Here is a 19,230-nt window from a genome sequence, read left to right as displayed (position 1 = left end):
GGTGGAATGGCGCGAATATCGCATCGACCGATTAGAACGCGAGTGATTGGAATTGCGAGTTATAGCGTCGAGTGCGATTAGATATTATATCGAATATTAATCCGCGTCGTTCGTCGATCAGACGAATCGGCGTTAAATCGGACGATATACGAATCGAAGGTTCATCGAAATTTAACGAAAAGAACGTGTTTAGAGGTAGAAGAATGAAATTAACGTGGAAACGTTTCAAGTTTCATCCTGTGGTGTAGTCGAAGAAACGGGTTTGGTTACTTCGTTGCCAACTGTGGATAGCGATTTGTGGTCTCCGACGTTATCCTTCGTCTTGTCCCTTTTGTTCGTCTTTGTTGGTTTCGCTTTTGCAATTTACATCGTTACTTGGCTTCCTTCGAACGGATGCTCCGACTCAGCGTCCGCGGAAGATCAGTTTTTTCATTCGTGTTTCTTAAACGAATAACGTTAGCGAAATAGCAGGTTTAATGAAAATTGGACGAGATACGTAATACCTTGTTACGTTGGAATCGACGGAGAAATGGTTTGCATGGTCGTACGGGCCGAACCATCGGCTTCGTCGGCACGTTCTCCGACGCGAGAGTAACTACACGATGTAGAATCGACGTTGCAGTCGTTGCTCGAATATTAAGAGTCGTCGAACAATTATCAAAGGAGGCGGATGGTTCCGTGGAAGATGCAGAGTGGGAGCAATGGAACGCGCGAGAAGAAAGATAAAGAGGGAATAAAAAGCTCGTAGCTGGAACGACGTTTCCTATGTACGTGTCTGAAATACACGAGGAGGATCGCTACGCAACCGGTCCGCCGGCATCCACATTGTTTCGCGTCCTCTACGTTCCGCGCTCCGCGCTTCGTCTCGCGCAGCTCGATTCTCCGTTGCGTCCTGTCCCCTCTGAATTTCGATCGTGCACGAAATCGTCAACGGATCGCTCGATCGCCTAACTGCCGCTTCACCGATCCAACTGTTTATCCGACCGCTCTAACAACCGTATCGACTTTTCTGCGGTTGCAGAGAAGTTTACGAAGACTACGGGAGTCGCGTAGAAATATCTTCATTTTGCCCAAGCACATCGTACGATCAACACGATGATTTCGACGTTCCGTGTCACCGGTCTATTTTTAAAGTCGTTACCAAGGTGCTGTTATTACGGGGATTTATAGGTACGCGGTTGCCTCGGACAGTTTCTACACAGTTTTGCCGACTCCAGAGATGGCCGTACGTTAGGAAGTTTGTACAGCGTATCCGTTTCAAAACCAACGTTACGAATCCTTACAGACATCCGGTGCACATAAATTTCTCGCCTTCTCCACTCGCGCGCTTGTATCGTCCACTAAATCTCCGTACGACGAAGACGTCGGATCGATGGATGCGAAATTTGTTCGATCGCCGAGCATACGCACGAACGTCGATGTTTAATAAGTCGCCGAAGCAATCTTCAGGAAGTCATCGGTTATTTCACGATCGTATAAAATCGTTGACAATCGTAAACTTCAAACTTTAGAAGAAGAAGACCAGAGACTCGAACAATCGCTTCGCAGATGGCACGATGATGGCCCAACGAATCGATGGTCGATGGTTGGGAAGGAAGAAGCGGGAGCGGATTTGAACGGAGTCGGCGAGATAAAAAGAACCGCTGCTTCTCGAAATTGCAGCGTGCACACGGTGGCTTAGGCAGGAATCCGGTCGCGGGGAATCCGGAAGTTCGGCATGTCCGCGTTGCAATTCGTAGCTGTTGGCTGGAAACACGCGCCAACAAAACCGAAATCCAAGTGTTCTCGATGAAACACCCGCTTCGTTCAGGGTGGCCGTCGATCCGCGAACGTTACTACGATCGGTCTTTTGGTTTATCGAGAACCAAGCTCGCGAAGAAACGCCCACGTCACTCGTCAACGTCCCCGTGAAGAAGGGCAAGAGCGTTCGAATTTCTCGAAGCAGATAGCGAGTTCCTGGCATGTCGAACTGCTGCAGTTGCATCCGTCGTTGCGCCACGGACACTTATCAGCCGTTGAGCTCGCAAAGATTCGGGTGCAGCGGTGCGAAGGTCCTCAGGGATGGCAGAGAGGTCGTCAGGAGCCCGAGGAACCAGCGTAGAAAGCTCAGCGTGCGGTACGACGCTGTCAGACCAGCCGGAGCAACAAGGTTAGATGATCGTTCGTCGAGTTAACGATCGCAATGGGAATTGTACGTGTGAGCTCGTGGAAGTGGCTGATTGTCACCTTGACGAGAGAGGAATTGGTTCGATGGTTGTTTCGTTAGAGAGTTACGAAACTACGTTTCACGCAACGAATATCCTATATAATCCGATAGTTTTCATCCGATATTCTACGCTTTTAAAAATGTCGCTACATAATCGCGCATTTTCGCAGGTGTCCGCTAGTTGTTTACTTTTAAATCTAACAATTTTGCCTGAAAAACTAACGAAAGCGTGTTGTATTTTGACAATGTCGGTGACGCTTCTCGCGCGTCGTTCGTATATTTGGAAATTTTTATTCGCGTAAACAGACGCGACGTATTCGGAATACTAACGATGTTGGGCTTGGCTTAGTCGCAAATAGTAACGATTTTGTAATAATTTTTCATCCGATGGTATCGATTCTACCGTCATACGCGTTTCCGATTTTCAGCGTATCGAAATCGATCGACGAGAAAGAATCGTTCCGTACGTTTAACAAAATGGTAAGACATTAAATATTCGAAGACCTTTGTCAAGCCCATTGCCACGTAAGCTGATGTATTTGTGATATCGAATTTCGTGGAAGTTTACTTACTTGAAAAGATAATCAATGAATTTCAGCGCATCAAATTGTCATTTTACAAACATTCGTCGTAGTAAGGACGTTAGTTCGCGTTTCTTCGACTACAGGATCTATCGAGACGATAATATTAAAATTAAATGACGCTGACATCGAATCGAGCGATGTTAATACGACAGTGACGAACAATACGAAACGACACGGTGAGATCTACGGAGCGAATCGTAATAACATTTCCAACCTAATGCGTGCAATTTCTTTCTATGTTGCAGGTAAGTAAGTTATTGTCGATCCCGATAATTCCAACTGTCCGGAAAATAAAAAGTAAGGTAAGATTGTTTGCGATGTGATCTACTCGCGTTTTACGTGTATGCGGCAAACGATCAAAATCTGAACTAGGTAAGCGAGGATATTCGATATAATATTCGAGCAAGACGACTATAACTACGTGAGATCAATTTTTTCATATATCCCGATACAAATTATTTTTATTGCACGTAAACGCGCAACACCTCCACAGGTGTGTACGATTCTCCTAACCCTTTCGCGCGATTCATCGGATTTTTTCAAAAGTCGAACCAACAGCGAAGCTAAAACTAGGAGCAAAATCAAAATAAAATAAAAAAGACCGATCTAAAATATCCTTTATCACCCTGAAATCGTCAATTTTTGGAATTTGCCGGGCAACCCTGTAGTTTCGGTGATCGTTCAACCAGCCGGAGGGTTAGCGTGGCGCTCGCATAGTATTCCGCGTTCCATGTTCCCGTAGTACTCCGTAGTCGTGGGGGGTGCGCGAAGGATTGCGGTCGTGCGACTGCTACCCCACCAAACACCGGGTAGTCCCGTGATTTTTCCACGATCGTACGGAAGTGGCCGTCAGTTCCGCAGGAACTCTCGCGTGGTTCGGACGTTCGCGATACTCTTTTCGTTCTCTCTTTCTCCTCCCCCCTCCTCCTCCCCTCTCTCACTCTCTCGCTTCGATTCCTCCACCGTGCGTGATCCAGTCGCGTTTCGCATTGTTCGCCTCCGTTTATCGGCATACTTTATCATTCTACGTGCTGTCAGTGTTTCCGACTTTCTTTCTATATTACCTTTTGTCGCACGATTTTTCTGTGCCGGCGAAATCCTTTATACTCTGTACGACAGTCCTTATTTCGCTTCGTCGATGGAATTTTTTTCAATCGCTCCGTATAATTGTTCGTACGTTACGCGTTTCCTTTTTCGCGTTCTTTTTACCTCTTTTATTTATTAACGCGATTTGTCTTTATTTTTCTCCGATTATAGCGTTACAAACGACTCGTTAAATCGTACATGGATCGAATAACGTGAGAATTTGATACTTCGATAGCTGGTGCTTGTTTCACGATACTCGAGTGATCTGCAATTAAACGAAACTATAATAGATCGAGACGATCCTGCACTTGCATTTTCCAGCTGTTTTCGATTAAACGTCGTGATAAAATTTAATAAAACGAACCACGTAAACTTACGTCCGTCCTCGAGGAATCGACGTTACTACCGCGTTCTAGATTTCCCAAACGATCTTTCGGACCAATGTTTTACGCTAGCGTTTGATCTTTTTTGAAAAAAAGCACGAAGAAATTAACGTTGCGTTTTCGTCGTTCGAGTCCCAGCGAGAGCACGTTGTTCGATATTTCACGTTGGTGTCGCGTCGTCGATTGATTGTAATCGGCAAAGTACACAGCGCGTAAAGCTGGGAGAAAAATGGTGGCGGAAGCGGTCGTTCCGTACGTCGAGTACCTAATAATTTTGTAATTATCTTCTTGAGGATAAAATAGAGAAAAAAAGAAAGAGAAATGATATCGCGTGTGCGAGATTGGAAGAGTAGGAAGGCAGGTGATCAAATTTCCTATTCCGATCCATCCTGTTTATTTCTTTAAAAGTAACCAAGTGACTGTCTCCGTTTGCCTTGGCCTTTGCGTATCGGTTAACTCGTGCGAAATCTATTTGTCCGGTTTCTTTACCCGTCCGACGTGCGACAAACGACAAATTTGTAATATGGCTGGGTTTTGTCTGAAATAAAACGTTAGCTTCGATGGCATTTTCTGACATTTCTAAATTTTTAAACTCTAACAGTCCCAATAGTAATTTCATAAAAATCCGCTCGTTTATCGCGCAAAGAAACGATCGGAGCTATCTCGCGTCGTAAAATATATTTTGTTTTCTTGCCTGTATCGGTCGTTCTTCGTCGATCGTAGAGCGTCGATCGATCTGCCTATCGCGAGAGCTTTGTTGAAATCCGTGGAGCACCGACGAGACCGAGCGACGTTCCGTTAGCAAGTTGAAATACGCGATACACCCAGCCTTTCAGCGGGAGTCTTCTACGCTTTCGAGCGGATCGGTAGCGTACCAGCTTTCGTCGCGTCGTGCAAATAACGCGTGCAGACACTCGCGGTGACGAAGTACCTAAATGAAATTTCTGTCACGCGTAGTCTTCGTCACCGAATCGAAGCGGTTCCAACGAATACCGCAGCATCGCGCAACTACCTCTGACCTCGGTATCCGCAGCGATAAAGCGATTTTCATTATATGTGCATAGTCGAAGGATTATCCAGCAAACGAGGATCCCTTCGTTACGGGTTTTCGTCGTGAAATTCGTCCACAGAAATCTTCTCTTTCTTTTGCAAAAACGTTCCAACGATCAATTACTCACCCTAAATATTGCGAGCAATAGTTGGAATAGAAGTCGGATAATTTTTCAGGAAAGATTAATTTTGCGGAGTTTTTCATTAACTTTTTCGAACGCGTCAGAAATGTAGTCGATTTTACCATTACCGCCACTATGGCGTCACGACCGGTTAAATTTAATTGTAATTCCGAGTTATTAATTGCAATTCCGTATATCGCAACCTTTGTTCGTTGTACGCACAACGAACGCGTCGAAACGTTCGGTTTCATCGAAGAGGACCGAATCGAGGATTCGTGGAAGCTCCGTGTCGAAGGTTAAATATGTGTGCGTGGAGAAAAAGTGGTTGATAGAATGCAACGCTCGTCGAAGACGCGCCTCTTGGCATTTACACTGCGTGCTCCGCGCGGTACTGTTATTTCCACGGGCCTCGTCTATACGATTCTGGAATAGTTGCTCCTCGTTTCCATGAAATTTCCTAGGGAAACGGTTCCATTTTACCATTTAGAGATGCGTATCGCGCGACGCATTTGCCGAAACTACCGAATACCACGCCGAATTTGCATAACTGGACTTATTCTCGCCGTGGTTAGTCTTCGACGAGTCGAGGCCTCCAGTTTCTATTTCCTTCGTTTCGTCAACATATTTTCCGTGTTTCGCGTTTCCTTTACCGTCAATCTGTTAATTGGCTCGATCGAACTCTGCTTTCTAACATCACGATCGTAAAAGAGATTGATATTTTCATCGCCACTGTTTCTTGTATCCTCCTTCGTTTAGACGTTGCAATTTTAGTGGTCCTTAACGCGTTGAAGAAAGTATAAAATGCTTTTTTTATGCTCAAGTTAGACGGAGTAGAGAGAAAATGTAAATCGAACGAAACGATGCACGGTGACCTTCGGGCGATTCATGACCATGGGAGAAGAGACTAGCGTATGCTGCGAATAACGTACAGAGGATACCGGACATCTGGTTCTCGTTCGTAAGAAGCGAGAACCCAGTTGTCCAAAATGCTTCTTCCGCGCTCTACCGCCAATTATTTTTAGGAAAGTCACTAGACGCTGCTCTGTTAAGTTTACTCTTCTCTTCCGTTATTCTGCGTTATAAAAACGCACGATCCAATTGTTTCTCATTCTTTTTTTTCTTTTTTGTTGCAAGCGTGTAATAGAAACATACTGGTACAAAGATGTATATACGCGTTAACGATTGGACGAATGAAAATCGACGTACCAAGGAACAGATCGTACAATCCCGATTGTAAATGTAAAAAGTTCGTTTTAATCCGACGATAGTCGAAAATAAACGCATCCTCGTGCTCGTTCTATCCTATCTCTTCGCCATCTTTTTGGATAACAGTTACGATTACACGAATTCACCCCGTTGGCTAGAAACGATCGAAATCTCGTTTGTCCGAGCAAAACGGTCTTGTATTCCGACATGCAAATGTAGGATCGCGGAACGGCGAGATAATTTCACGGCGATCGCGCCCGGTCACGTTGTTTATGCAGGGTATCCCTATAAATATTCAGCGCCATCGCGTTCCCTATTTTTCATCCCTGTTCGTTTCCGTTGGTTTCCGGTCGCGCGCTCGCGATCCCGTTAAGGAAATCGTCGAAGAGTTCGGTAACGAGGCGACGCTGTTTCCAGCGAGGTGTTTCGCGAGAACGAACCGCCTTCCACGGAATACGGGCGGCTACCAGTGAAAGTGAAAAAGGTGCGTGCTCCGTTCGGGCGTTCCGTTCCATTCGGACTTCCATTTTGTACGCTGGATACCACGCCGAGGTAAGATGTTTCGCGAGTTTACCCGCAGAAGTTGCGTATCTTTTGCTCGGAACATCGTAACGTTTCTCTTATAGTTTTCTCCTTTCTTTTTTTTTTCTTTTTTTTGTAAAAACGGTCTCGAGTACTTTTAATATAACTAACGCGCAAGCAAGTTAAAGTAATTGAAGAATTCACTGGCGCACGAAGCGTCAGTTGCACGCGAACGGCTACCTTCTACGTTCGATCCTGAATCCAATCAAAAGGATATACTTTCGAGCTTTTACATCGTAATGCGCAAAGCAGGTTGTGTTTACTTTGCCGACATTTTCGCTACGGCATGGTTATCTCTCGACCGTTATCGAGAATTTTATCGATTTGCTTGTTCCGTTGTAAAAACCACTTATTGCGTACGTATCGCCATGTTGATCGAATTCGAATTACGGGGTGGATAACCCCGGAAACCTTGGAAATTACAATCGCGTTATTGCCGCCTCGATATCCAAACGTAGCTGGACGTGTCGCCGTAATCGAGACGAGATATCGAGTCGAGCGCATCGATTCGATGTAAACGCAATAAGGAATCAAAGTCGCTGGTCGACAGGATTCCTTCGCATTGCATCCGTATCGCGGTAAACTCGACAGAATTCTATTAAAAGTTGCGAGGCCGATTAGATTGCTCGTACGTTCGATGTCATTTTTATTTCATCGACACTCGCCGTCAACGAATTTCGTTTGGCGAATCCGTCGAAAATCTCTTCGATATCTACGAGTTATAATTAACAGTTAATAACGACGATAGTTTTCCGAGGCGCGGTGAAAAGACTGGTCACGACAGAAAGCAGAAATGGAGTCGTACAAAGGCGGAAATGGCTGCTTCGTGGCCGTTTAGTCGCCATTATCGGAAGAGGCGTAAAGTCAAGAAGAAAACGTATTACACCTTAAATTCAACTGCTCGATAAATTTGGCAGCGTATCCCTCTAGGAAACCTCGTTTCGATTCGATGGCAAGCCGAGTATTTTCACGAATAACTCCGTCTAGAAGAGCTTCTTCGATAGCTGCGGTACGGCACGATGCGATAAAATGCGTCTTGTGAAATAAGGGCTGTAGCGTGGGAACAGTCGAGATAAACGAATCACCGTCGTTAAAAACCGCGTAACTCGCCTGCGTTTACATCTACGAGGACGATCGGCGAACGAGCACTTTAATTCGCTTATATCTTGAATAGCTGACTCGATCGGCCTCGACTGAAGCGAAACTGGTTTACTTAGGACAGCCATGGATATCGATAGACGAAAGGGTGGAAGTGGAAATTAGCGCGTAAACTTGCGATAACGAACCGTCTCAAACGCGGCACTGGCTTCCGATACCAAGTTCGAGTCGAGTTACCGTTGCGTGACCGCAAAATTGGCAAGTTTGCGGTTAACTTCACGGCACCTTCGATCACGGAACATTCGCGGTCTGCGAGATGAACATTACGAGCGATACAAGCACGCGTATAACAGCAAGTATCGTACACAGGCTGATTCGTTCGTTATTAGTAGGAATATCGAAGTCGAAAATATTTCCGCTACGTTTAATCCTTCGCAGCTACGAGTTTTATCTCGGTCGGTTCGCGTCCAATAAATTGCTCTCACGCCGAAGCACATTTTATCGTAGATACGTTATTACGATAAAGTGGCTTTTACGTTTTCGCGTTGAATCAAATATCGCAAGAACGAAATATATATTTTGCGTAAGGGACTTGCGATGGATATTCGCTAGAGTATCGAGTTGGCTGAAAGTAATATCGCAAAGGGCTCGTGGCCGCGGCAACGTGGTCGTGGAACAAGCTGCTGAAAGTACAAAATCTCGTTTGCGTAGAGTTCGCTTTGACGATCGTAGGTGGTGAAAGAATGCCGCGACATGGGCAGCAGGAACGACAATGGCGTGTAATTGGCTCAACGAAATTCGTTCTTCTTGAATATTCACGGTGCGTTTTGAAAGCGGCGCGTTGTTCGGTACGGCGGTGTTCTTTCTCGTTTTCACGGTGGTCGACTCGATGTCGTCGATCCTCTTGGTCAGCTTCTTTCCTGAGATCGTTAAACCGTCTCTCTCAGAGCGTCGTTGAACGTAGATTTTCTGGATCGTGCTTGCTGGCGGGCATTGCTTCGTCAAAAGATAATTCGGTACGAAGGAAAGTTAAATATAAAATTAGATAGAAAGCGGACGGAATGGAGAAAATAGTCGCGTGACAAAATTGTGTCGAATACGACTAAAATTGTGAATACGAGCAGACGATATAAAGCAAAAACATCGTAAAACTTCATTTAGCTTTTAACTTGCTTGTCGAATATAGAGATACGGACGAATCTCGTTGCGAAGGACCTTGTTTGTCTATCATCCATGGGAAGATTAATGGACGATAAGTAGGATCGGTATATCGCATCTTCTCCGTCGATTTAATCGGTTTCCCGGTATGCAGCCGTTTGCCGGTATAATTAAAAGGGGCAATCGTGCGCACAGCTGATTGAAGGAAAGTGGAATTTAATTGCAGGGAATTGATTAACGACTGCGGTTACTTGGGCGTTTATCATAGAACGCGTGTTTCGTTCGTCGTCGATGGGCGTGGTGCGAAGCGTACAAGAGTTTGCTATAATTTACGACACCGACGAAATCTATGTACCTACGACGGCAATTATTATTATTAATTAAGCGAAAATACAAAGGAGCCAATAGTTTTACACGCGTAGAATAGATTCTCTATTCTTCTGTCGGATAATTCGATAATTGAAATTTACAAGGGACGTTGGACCAACGATATCAGATTTGGCTAATCGATCGAAATTTTAACCGGAGCGTCGAAAGTAGGCGAACTTTTCGTCGTGTTACGCGTTTTGTACCGATATTAGCCTGTCTATATTTAGCGTTACGCTTCCTGTAAAAGGTTAAGGCGATGCTTGACACGATGTTTCGGACGAAACGTTCGTTTCCCCGACGCTCGAGTAAACGTTCGTCCAACTTCGAGCGAGTAATCGATAATGTAATACGCGCAGCGAAATTTGCATCTTCGTACGGCGACGAGTAAAGACAGATATCGTTTTAAAAAAGTTTCGCTGATATCTATCGATTCGTTTTTCGAAATATTCGATGGAACTCGAGGAGCGTCGAACTTTGCTTGAAAATCTGTTTAAAACAACGCTCGTGGAATACAGAAACCGATACATCTGCAAGGAAATAACGTTTCGAATATCAATGAATGGTTTTGTTCCTTTTCCATAAGAATCGAATATCCCTCCGTTACGCGCGATACGCTGAATCATTCATAACTCCTAGCAGATGCATTATCTTGAAAATTTGCCTTCTTTGATACGAAATTTCGCGTCATACGCCGCTTCTTCCTTGCATTTATTTCCATTACGTTCTTTCCAACTTTTCGTTTTTCGTATAAAACGACATTCCACTCGTGTTTCTTTGTTTACGCAAAAATTCGAAATTTTCACTTATTGGTATATTTTACGGTTCGGTTGATCGCGATACTGATCTAGCAGAACGTTCTTTGTCTGATCTTGTAAAAAAAAGAGTTTCGCTTTGAAACAAATTTATGATGATTTCTAACGCGTTACGATATTGGCCGAACTTAAATTTCAGAGTAATCGTCGAGCATTACGGAGAAGCTCCGACCAGGAAGAACAACGAGAAGAAAGTTAACTAGTGGGCAAACGTGGTGATCGCGATTGAGTGGGAAGATCGTGTATGTAACGATAACTCCTTTAAACAAGCGCTGTGTCGAAAATCTCTGGCGGAGTAAAAAGAGTTTTTGGGGTGTAACGATGATCGTTCCGCGGCACGGCGGAATTCCAACAGCGGAAATTAATACGTAGAACCGTGTGCCTCCTGACATTTGCGCGATTCGCGAGCGTCGCTTTTCAAACGTCCTTTGGCTGGAAGCAAGCTGCGAGCCGAAATTGGGGCTAAAAAAAGGGTGAAAAATGCAAAGATAAAAAAAGAAAGAATAAAGTGAATGGTAGACGAAGCGGAGATATAGCCGGAGAACGAATACGGTACGTGTGTTTCTTTCATGAAAGGGAACTCAGGGTCGCGGCGTTATTTCAAAACCGGACGAATCGAGGAAACTGGAACGATTTTTCTTTATCTCTTTACAGCGCGGAGGAAAATCGCCTGCCTTTCCTTCGCCCTTTTTCGCGCGATGTCGCGTCAGTCGTTAATTCAATGCCGTCGCTTCGTTTCTTTGTCGCTGCAGCGCCGATGAAATTATTCACCAGAGATTTCTTATTACGACGACCGAGATCGGACCGTGTGAACAAAAAATATTCAAACGCAGGCACAGGTATACAGCTCTGTTCCGATTAGTCGAGTTACTCGAATTTGAGTAAACACGACGAGTTAGAAACTCGAAATCGTTGTCGCGTTAGTCTCGAAAGGGGTAATTATCGTGCGAACGATATTCCAACTTGGCCGACTATAATTAATCCGGACATGATCTTTATTCGTGAATCGATTCGATCAGAAACTTTTAAACGTCTTTGACATAAAAATTAGATTTTGGAACGCGAGGTCTGTCGGAACGTTTAAACGAATATCTGCATCTGTGAACATAGAGAGGACAGGCCCAAACGACAGAGAGAGAGAGAGAGAGAGAGAGAGAGATTATGGCTGAAGTACGTTTGGTTGCTCCTTTTTACCGGACCACCCGCAGTCTGGTGGGATTTAGGTAATTTGCCCGTTTTCCTTTCGCAGTTCCGGCTAATGCGGAAACTTTCGCGTTCCCTGGACGAGTCTCGTTAGCCGCAGCTGCATACTTCTTCTTTTAAACATTTCTGGAGCTAGACCGCGGGACATACCGCAAAGGTCGCGTAAATCACGCTACTTAAGATTCACGGGTCAAGAGGCTGATCGATCCGTGCGAGGATATGCCAGAAAATTGCCGCGATCGCGACCATTACCAAACTTATCGCTTGGATCAGGTTACTCGAACGTGACATACTTGACGGAGTTGGCGGTGGAGACTTTGTCGTACGATCCGTAACCTACCCTTGTAACCAACAAGTCCAGCGTTGCGACGAAGAAAATAGGTACGAAAGAAAAGGTAAATATTTGATGGCGATAGCACACGTTGCCGTTCTCCGTTACGATATTCTTCGACGCGATGAGATTATAGCAGACGGACATCGTAAATACGTGGAAAAGAGCTACTTACTAAAACGGTAAAACAGAGGATCGTGTGAACTTCGCTATATGACAAAGTGTCACAGACATTCGTGTATAAAAGATTACGCGGTTTCCTCGTTAACGTACATTCCTGACCTTACCTTCGTGGAAACGCGACGAAACTCCTACCTGCAGACAGAGAGTCGTCTAATCTGGTTTAAAAAAGTGAAGGTGACCTTCGCGTTTCCAAAGTACCTGCTCTTTTGGAATATTCTTTGCCGTCTGCCGGTGCCTCCATCCGTATCTCGCGTGTTTCATTGGGGGAAATTTTCCTTGGACTCGCAGAATTCTAAAAGTAACGGCAACCGCTCCGTCTTGTCGACTCGTCGACGCTTTTTAGTCTCTTATCGTTTAACTCGCTGTTTCTTAAGGATTTTAAGTCACGACGAGATGGCAATGATCGTTGCGATTGCGTTTCGATCGAGTAACCATAGTTGGAAACGCCGTGCGCGTAATTTTCTAAACAAGGATGGACAGGCGTCCTTTATGTCTGACGTAATTCCGCATAAACGAACATTCAGAGGTTCGTTGTATCGTATTTTTGAAGCGAATCGAATCCTTCTCGCATCGATATATACTTGGGACAAGAAACTTGGGAAATTGGCGAAGATGATAAAGGTTATCAGTATGCAGGGGTATGCGTGCCGTAGTAATTGTCTTTCGTTTATTATGCATAGAGTGACTTAACGACACCAGATGAACGTGCAATAAATCATCCGTTAACCTCTTAAGGTCTGCCTCTCGTGTATTACGTAGCTAAAGTTTCGTTTCGTGTCATAAATACAAAAGTAGAAGAAACTCCGTTTCCACGAAATTGCTATTGATACGACTTTAGCGAGGAAAATTTAACGAGCGAGCACTTAAGGGATAAATCGACGCGTGTTACGAAGAACGGTGATTTCGATTGGCGCTGGGAAAACAAGCTCGAGGAATCGGAGTCCGCTGGAAAGGCTGATCCGTGGTGACGGAAAATGGCAACCGTTTAATTATCTAAGCCGAGAACGGCCGGACAAATCGGATTGGTTCTCCGGACGTTGGAAAACATCAAAGGAAGCTCGGAAAGAGATTAATATCCGAGCGACCGACCTAGCCAACGCGAGCCTGCCAAGACTAGGCGAAACGAAACCGAACGAGACCAAACGAAACGAAATGCGCGCGAATGGCCGTTGCCCGATCGAGGCTGTTTACGCTGGTGAATGTAGCGGTTGCGCGAGAGGCCGCAGAGAAATTCCAACGCCGCGCCGCCTAATTTCATCGCATCTGGGAATTTCGAGGTCGCGGCGCGGCGCGGCGCGGTGCGGCGGTCGTGAATACCACGACCTAGCCCGTTCCCTCGAAATTACAGCAGCTTGATTCTCTCCGACAGGCGTCCAAGAGTCTCGGTGGACGTTGTGATCGGGCAAAATACGCAAGATTTTTCCCCAAATTGATAAAACGATTGCCCAAACGTTAAAAAATATCGTCTTGCATTTGCCGATCGTTAAATCGGCAAGATACAAAAGGTATTCGACTTTTGACGAGGTCGAACGAGCAACCGTCAGCAGAATTTCGTTGAGCATTAGTAGTTAGCGAACAGGCTACCATTAACAACGCTCGATTATACGTAGTTATTTTTAGCGGCGGGAGGATGAAAATGCTCGAGTAGTTTCAATGAAACCATGTGCATGAAAACAAGCACGTATACGCGGCATTTTTCTCGACATCGTTGCAGGTTTCCGAGCCAAGGTCGGACGATAATTCCGCTTTAACGACCCTGTCGTTCGTCGTAATTACCTATCCTCCAGCCTTCTCTCGCTTCGATATTTTCGTTTAATCTCGCGCCATAAACGTTTGATATTCCGCCACCGATTCGTCCCAGTTTCGTCGAACCGTTCGCTCTCGAAAAGTATCGCGTGTCGCCGCGCAAAATGTTACTGAATACGAATTGGCGTGTTACGCCTCTTGAAAAACGGAGTTTTACTTTTCTATAAAAACGATATGAAACGAGGCGGATCGCAACGAAATATGGAACAAATTGCGCGCGTTAATACGCGAACAATAATAACGAACGGAGTGTATCCTCGTATCGACGGTTTTTCTGACGTTACAGATCTCCGGGATTATGTATAGACGGACTCTCGTTATTTTTACAAAGATGAGTATTTTGTTACGCGTGTTTCCAGCAACGCGAAAGGTTTATGAAATTAGAAAATCGTTAGATCGTGAAAGAGGACCACGGTGTAAATGCGGTAATCCGACAGAACGAAACTGCGCACCACGGAACATCGTATGAAAGAAATTTTAAACAAAATTGTAGAAACGTGCGACTCAAGCGGGTATTTACCACGTCGTAAATTTCACGATCGACGTAATTCCACGAAAGAACTATTTGCTCGGCTCTCGATTTATTCGATTTCGCTACTTAATTTGCTTGTCGCGAGCGATAATAGTCGAGTAATGTTATTTGCCTGGGGAACGGAAGCGCCGACGAGGCGATGGCGGCGGTACTAGTATAGAGCGAAATGATGCGCATATGCGCCGATAAAAGTAGCTAACGAGTCGATATTTACACGCAATTATCGAGAGTTTCGGCAAACGAACGGTTGAAATTTCGTTGTTCTCATTTTTTGTCGTATTTTTAGAACGATTTGCTTCGCATCGGTAGATTCGTGGATCTTTCATAGATCGTTTTGTCGCTTGACGTTCCAAGGAAGGAAATATCGGGACGAGTATCGTCTCGAACGATCAGAGGATTAATCGACTCGACACCTGCCACGAGACAGAATATCCGATAGAGAGGATAAAAGAAGACGTCGCTGCGTCGCTAAGACAGCGAAATTGCTGCTGTTGTTCGTTGTTTATTTTGCTTATCGATTTAGCCGCGTCTTCCCTAAGTTGCGCGCGAGAAAGAGAACGTTGGGCGAAGGATTTTCGCGAGGTTAGGATAAAGTTATGGTAAAGGTAAGGTGTCCTAGCTAAGCCTAGGTAAGCTAAAACGAAACTAAACTAAAATGCGATTAAACGGTATTTTATCCGCGTAATGTAGATATATACGTATATACGTAGAAGCGCAACAGCTAGAATTCTTGAAACTGCGAGGGACCGCGCGAAGGCCCTGAAGCTGTGCGGTCTATCTCGTGTCGTGGAATTCCTAATTTCATGATTTCTGCTTACGAATTGCCCGCTGCATCGCGTCAAGTTCGCGAGACCTCGCGAGTCCACGACCCCAAAGCGTAGAATCTGAATCCGTCATATCTGCGAGTCTAGTCACGAAATCTCAAGTTCGTACTCGCTTTGGACTTGCGATCCTTGTCTCTAAATCTTTGTCTCTGTACTGCGGATTTGAAATTTCATACCGAACGGCCGACTCAAAGGATAGAAAATCTATGATCCGAATGTCGTCCGAATGAAATTCGGGGTCGATACGAGCCGATTTCATTCGAGAGGCGTGTACATGGAATCGCAGATTCTACGATCGTCCGACGACCCGCGATAGATCGGCCTTGGATCGATTCGAGACGGCCTTTTTCGAAGCAGAATTTACAAAGCTGGAAATCCTACGAGTTTCGAAGCGTTCGCGATCGGTCACGCGGCTATACGGTGTCTCGCACCGTGTCCTTTTATCTCTAGACCGTAGCCTTCGTTACGTTACGATTCAAAGATCGTGCGTCTGCTAAAATTTTTTTATCATCGTTTAATTTATCTGCGTTATCGAGTCGCAAAAGCGACTTATCGTCCGTACGATCCTTCTACGTGACCTTCTTCAGACGGTTTCTTCGATCATCGCGCAGAAGCCGAACCCACGAATTTTAACGTTTCGAGAAAAAACGAACATCGATCGACGATCGTTGTCCTATATAACGCCGTCACTGTTCTCGGCATTCGTTCGCAGGTCCTTTTACCGACCGAGGAACATTATTTTCTAGTTTACGAGCAGTTGGCAGGATTTTCAGAGACGTCGTTTCGCGTTTGGCAAAGAGATTGGAAATCCTTTTCTCTTCCGTCGCAGTTCTCTGAACCTCGTTACTATTCATCGGCGGTTTATATTTCGCGAATGGCCGAAGGAAGCCCGGAAAATGCTGCTTTTCGCGTATCCTCGGGAGCCGTGCGATTTTTTATCTTACGACGGACGAAAGAATTTGCTGGGTCGGGGAAAAAGATTCTTCCTTTCTTCCTTTGCCGTATGCTCGACAGTTTTGCGGTTCTCTCTATTCCCTTCCCTTTCGTCCTTTTGATTTTATTCTCGATCCGAATTATCCTTTAAAATCCTTTCGTTCCAGTTATACTTTCGTTTACGTAGAATTTCAAACTACTGGCCAAACGAATAAACTTTATGTTACATTTATCGTTGACTCGCTTAGTAACTTGGTAGTAATATAGGTTGTCGGAAACGGTGGTTTTTTCTTTTAGTACGCAGACTCGAGGCAAGCGTAAATACATATCTTATCTCGCTATTGTTCGCTTGCCTCTACACTCTGCATCGTATGTCGTAACAAGGACGCCAAGTTTCGATAGTTCTTGCTCCATCTTATATCTCTTTTAAAATAATTCCAAAATGATCAACGAAATAATAAGAATTTGTATTTGGGACGCGTACTCGTGTAATGTGTTTTTCTCGATTGGGTCGCCTTAATTGAATCGAATGACGGGCAAATCGGTTTTCCTGCGAAGATAGCGAATGTACGAGACTCGATCGTTATCGGTGTCTGGAAGCTCTCTTAAATAGAAGCACGATCCGATCTCGTTTCCAATTCTCCCCTGGCCACTCAATTTTCTCCGTCCTGTCGCGTCGATCGTTCCATTGTTCCAGTTGTCTGCCGTTCGTCAGGGATCGGCTTGGGTCGGGTCGCGGCGTCGTCCGTCTCGTTTTTTCCTTTTTACGCGATGCTTCGAAGTGCACACCGTGACGGCGCGAAGATGCGTACGTTCGTCGATAACGTATCTTATTTTTTCACGAATTCGACGAAGCGTCGAAGATGGAAGAATTTGAATCGCTTCGAGTTTCGTATACCGTAACGACGCGATACGCAAGTTTCACGTGCCGCCAAAAATAGACCTCGGAAGGACACAGATATCCGAAGGCGTTATCCTTTCAGCGGTACGATCGCGCATACGGCCTTATTGCGTTTCGCAAATGGAACAGCGGAGGGTAATTCTTTTCGCGCGTATCTTCGCCCTATCGATCGAAGCTGCGACAAATCGTAGTTAGGTGTTTCAAATCGCACGCTGTCGTTTTTTAATTGACGCATCAGCCCCGTCGCGATCCCCGGGACGAACGAGGAGCGGACGTCGCGATAAAACTTCCTCTATAGCCAGCGAAATATTACCCGGGACGCGATAATCGGGAGTATCCTCTTTGTGCGAACAGACGCTGCTGGGTTTTACTCTGGTCTACCAGTCACGCGACCCGGTCATCAATTTCTTTTTTCCCTTTTATCTTCCATTTTTATGTTTGTTCTTTTATCCGGTTGTCGACGCAGCTTCTAGTCCGATCGCGTAGAGCGGTTTATTTAGGGCGTTTCGATGAAATCGGACAGGGCTTTCCGTGCAGATAGGAAGTAGAACGCGATGTCAAATCGCTTTCGGCACTCGTTATTCTAACGGAAGCTACGTATTTTTCCTTTCTTACGTCTAATACTAGTCGACGTTATCGATCTCGAGCATCGATATCTACTTGTATTTCTCGTATCTTTGTATCTGTAAATAAAAGAGCAGGCCATGATTCAAAATTACCATCTCATGGTTGCGTCGCCGTAACACAGTGTCCATTATCCTGAGTCAACAACGGATTGCAGCGCCACGTTAGGCAGAAGATACCTCCAAGCGATGGAGCGTAGCTGCCCGTTAGTCGAAGATGGAACTGCACGGAGTTCGCAGCGTCCGAGTTTGATTAAATTTCCTCCGTACAGCTGGACTTTCGTTTACAACGAGATTACTCGTCGACTTGGCTCGAGTTCAGCTAACGTTGCTGCCACGTTATATCAGTCTGCGGTCCAAGTTCATCGAGATACGCCTCACCTTGCTTTATCGTAATACCCGTAACTCGTTCGAACGTATTTCAATTTCATCCTCGTGCTCCGTATTGATATTTTGTTACGTCAGAACGGAGGAAAGTGGATAATTGTAATTAGTATGGAACACCGTTTCATGGGCGAAACTAACAACAAGAATTTTCGCGGTATAGTTTATTCTCGTAAAATAACGAGAGTAGCGACGTCTAGGCGATATTAAATAGACGCTAAGAACTTTCCGAGTCCTTACTAGAGCACCTCACTGCGACCACGACTAACCTTCGATCTTATCGATCTATACGTCACTCGTGTATCGAGCGTGTTGCGATCGACATGGTACGTTGCGTCGGTATTTTACTCCTTTCTTTGGTGAAATGCGAATAACTTTGTAGCGTAAGTTTTGCGTCGTAACGAAAATAGAAAAAACACACAAAAAAACAAAAGAAATATGAAAAATATGGCACGTATGACTCGTAAAATATGTGTACGAGGAATCGATCCAAGCAACCTAGAACATCTAGTTTTCTTATCTAGTTTAATCGATCAACGAACGTGGAACGAACGAGGAACGAAGGAACCGGAAGCGAAGACGCGACTGCAAAAGGGAATGCAATTGATCGCGATATATCGGCTACGGACGAACCTGCCGCTTCTGGAAATCAAACGACAATGATAATTGATCGCATCCGCGTAGTTGGTACCGATCTCTTCGCTGGATCGCGTCGTCTATATTCTCTATATCTGCTACTTCTTTCTCGTTTTCGTATAATTCGATCTGAACAGTCGTATTATCGTATACTATATTTCTCTACTCGACTAGCGGGAACCATTGTTTCGCTAAAAGTTATCATTCGACGGATACTT

At 45.0% G+C, this 19,230-nt stretch overlaps 1 protein-coding gene across 4 annotated transcripts in view; it reads left to right on the top strand.

Moving 5' to 3' along the window:
- LOC138189583 (pleckstrin homology domain-containing family A member kramer) overlaps positions 1–19,230 on the top strand; it is a 179,555-nt gene that overhangs the window by 12,331 nt on the left and 147,994 nt on the right. Inside the window, exon 1 of one of the 4 annotated variants that reach the window (XM_069131612.1) lies at positions 1,787–2,149. The exons of 1 other annotated variant lie outside the window; for it this stretch is intronic. In XM_069131612.1, the coding sequence (XP_068987713.1) occupies positions 1,962–2,149 (188 nt within the window). In that variant the 5' untranslated portion in view covers positions 1,787–1,961. Of the gene's footprint in view, positions 1–1,786; positions 2,150–6,982; positions 7,190–19,230 lie in introns of those variants that run through there. 2 more of the 4 variants (XM_069131613.1, XM_069131618.1) reach the window with 2 other exon arrangements.

Source organism: Bombus flavifrons, chromosome 2 (genome assembly GCF_040668555.2).
Source record: "Bombus flavifrons isolate JBK064 chromosome 2, iyBomFlav1_principal, whole genome shotgun sequence".
Classification (NCBI taxonomy): Eukaryota; Metazoa; Arthropoda; class Insecta; order Hymenoptera; family Apidae; genus Bombus; species Bombus flavifrons.
Note: the sequence above shows the minus strand (reverse complement) of the source record. Positions and strands in the feature narration are given on the sequence as shown.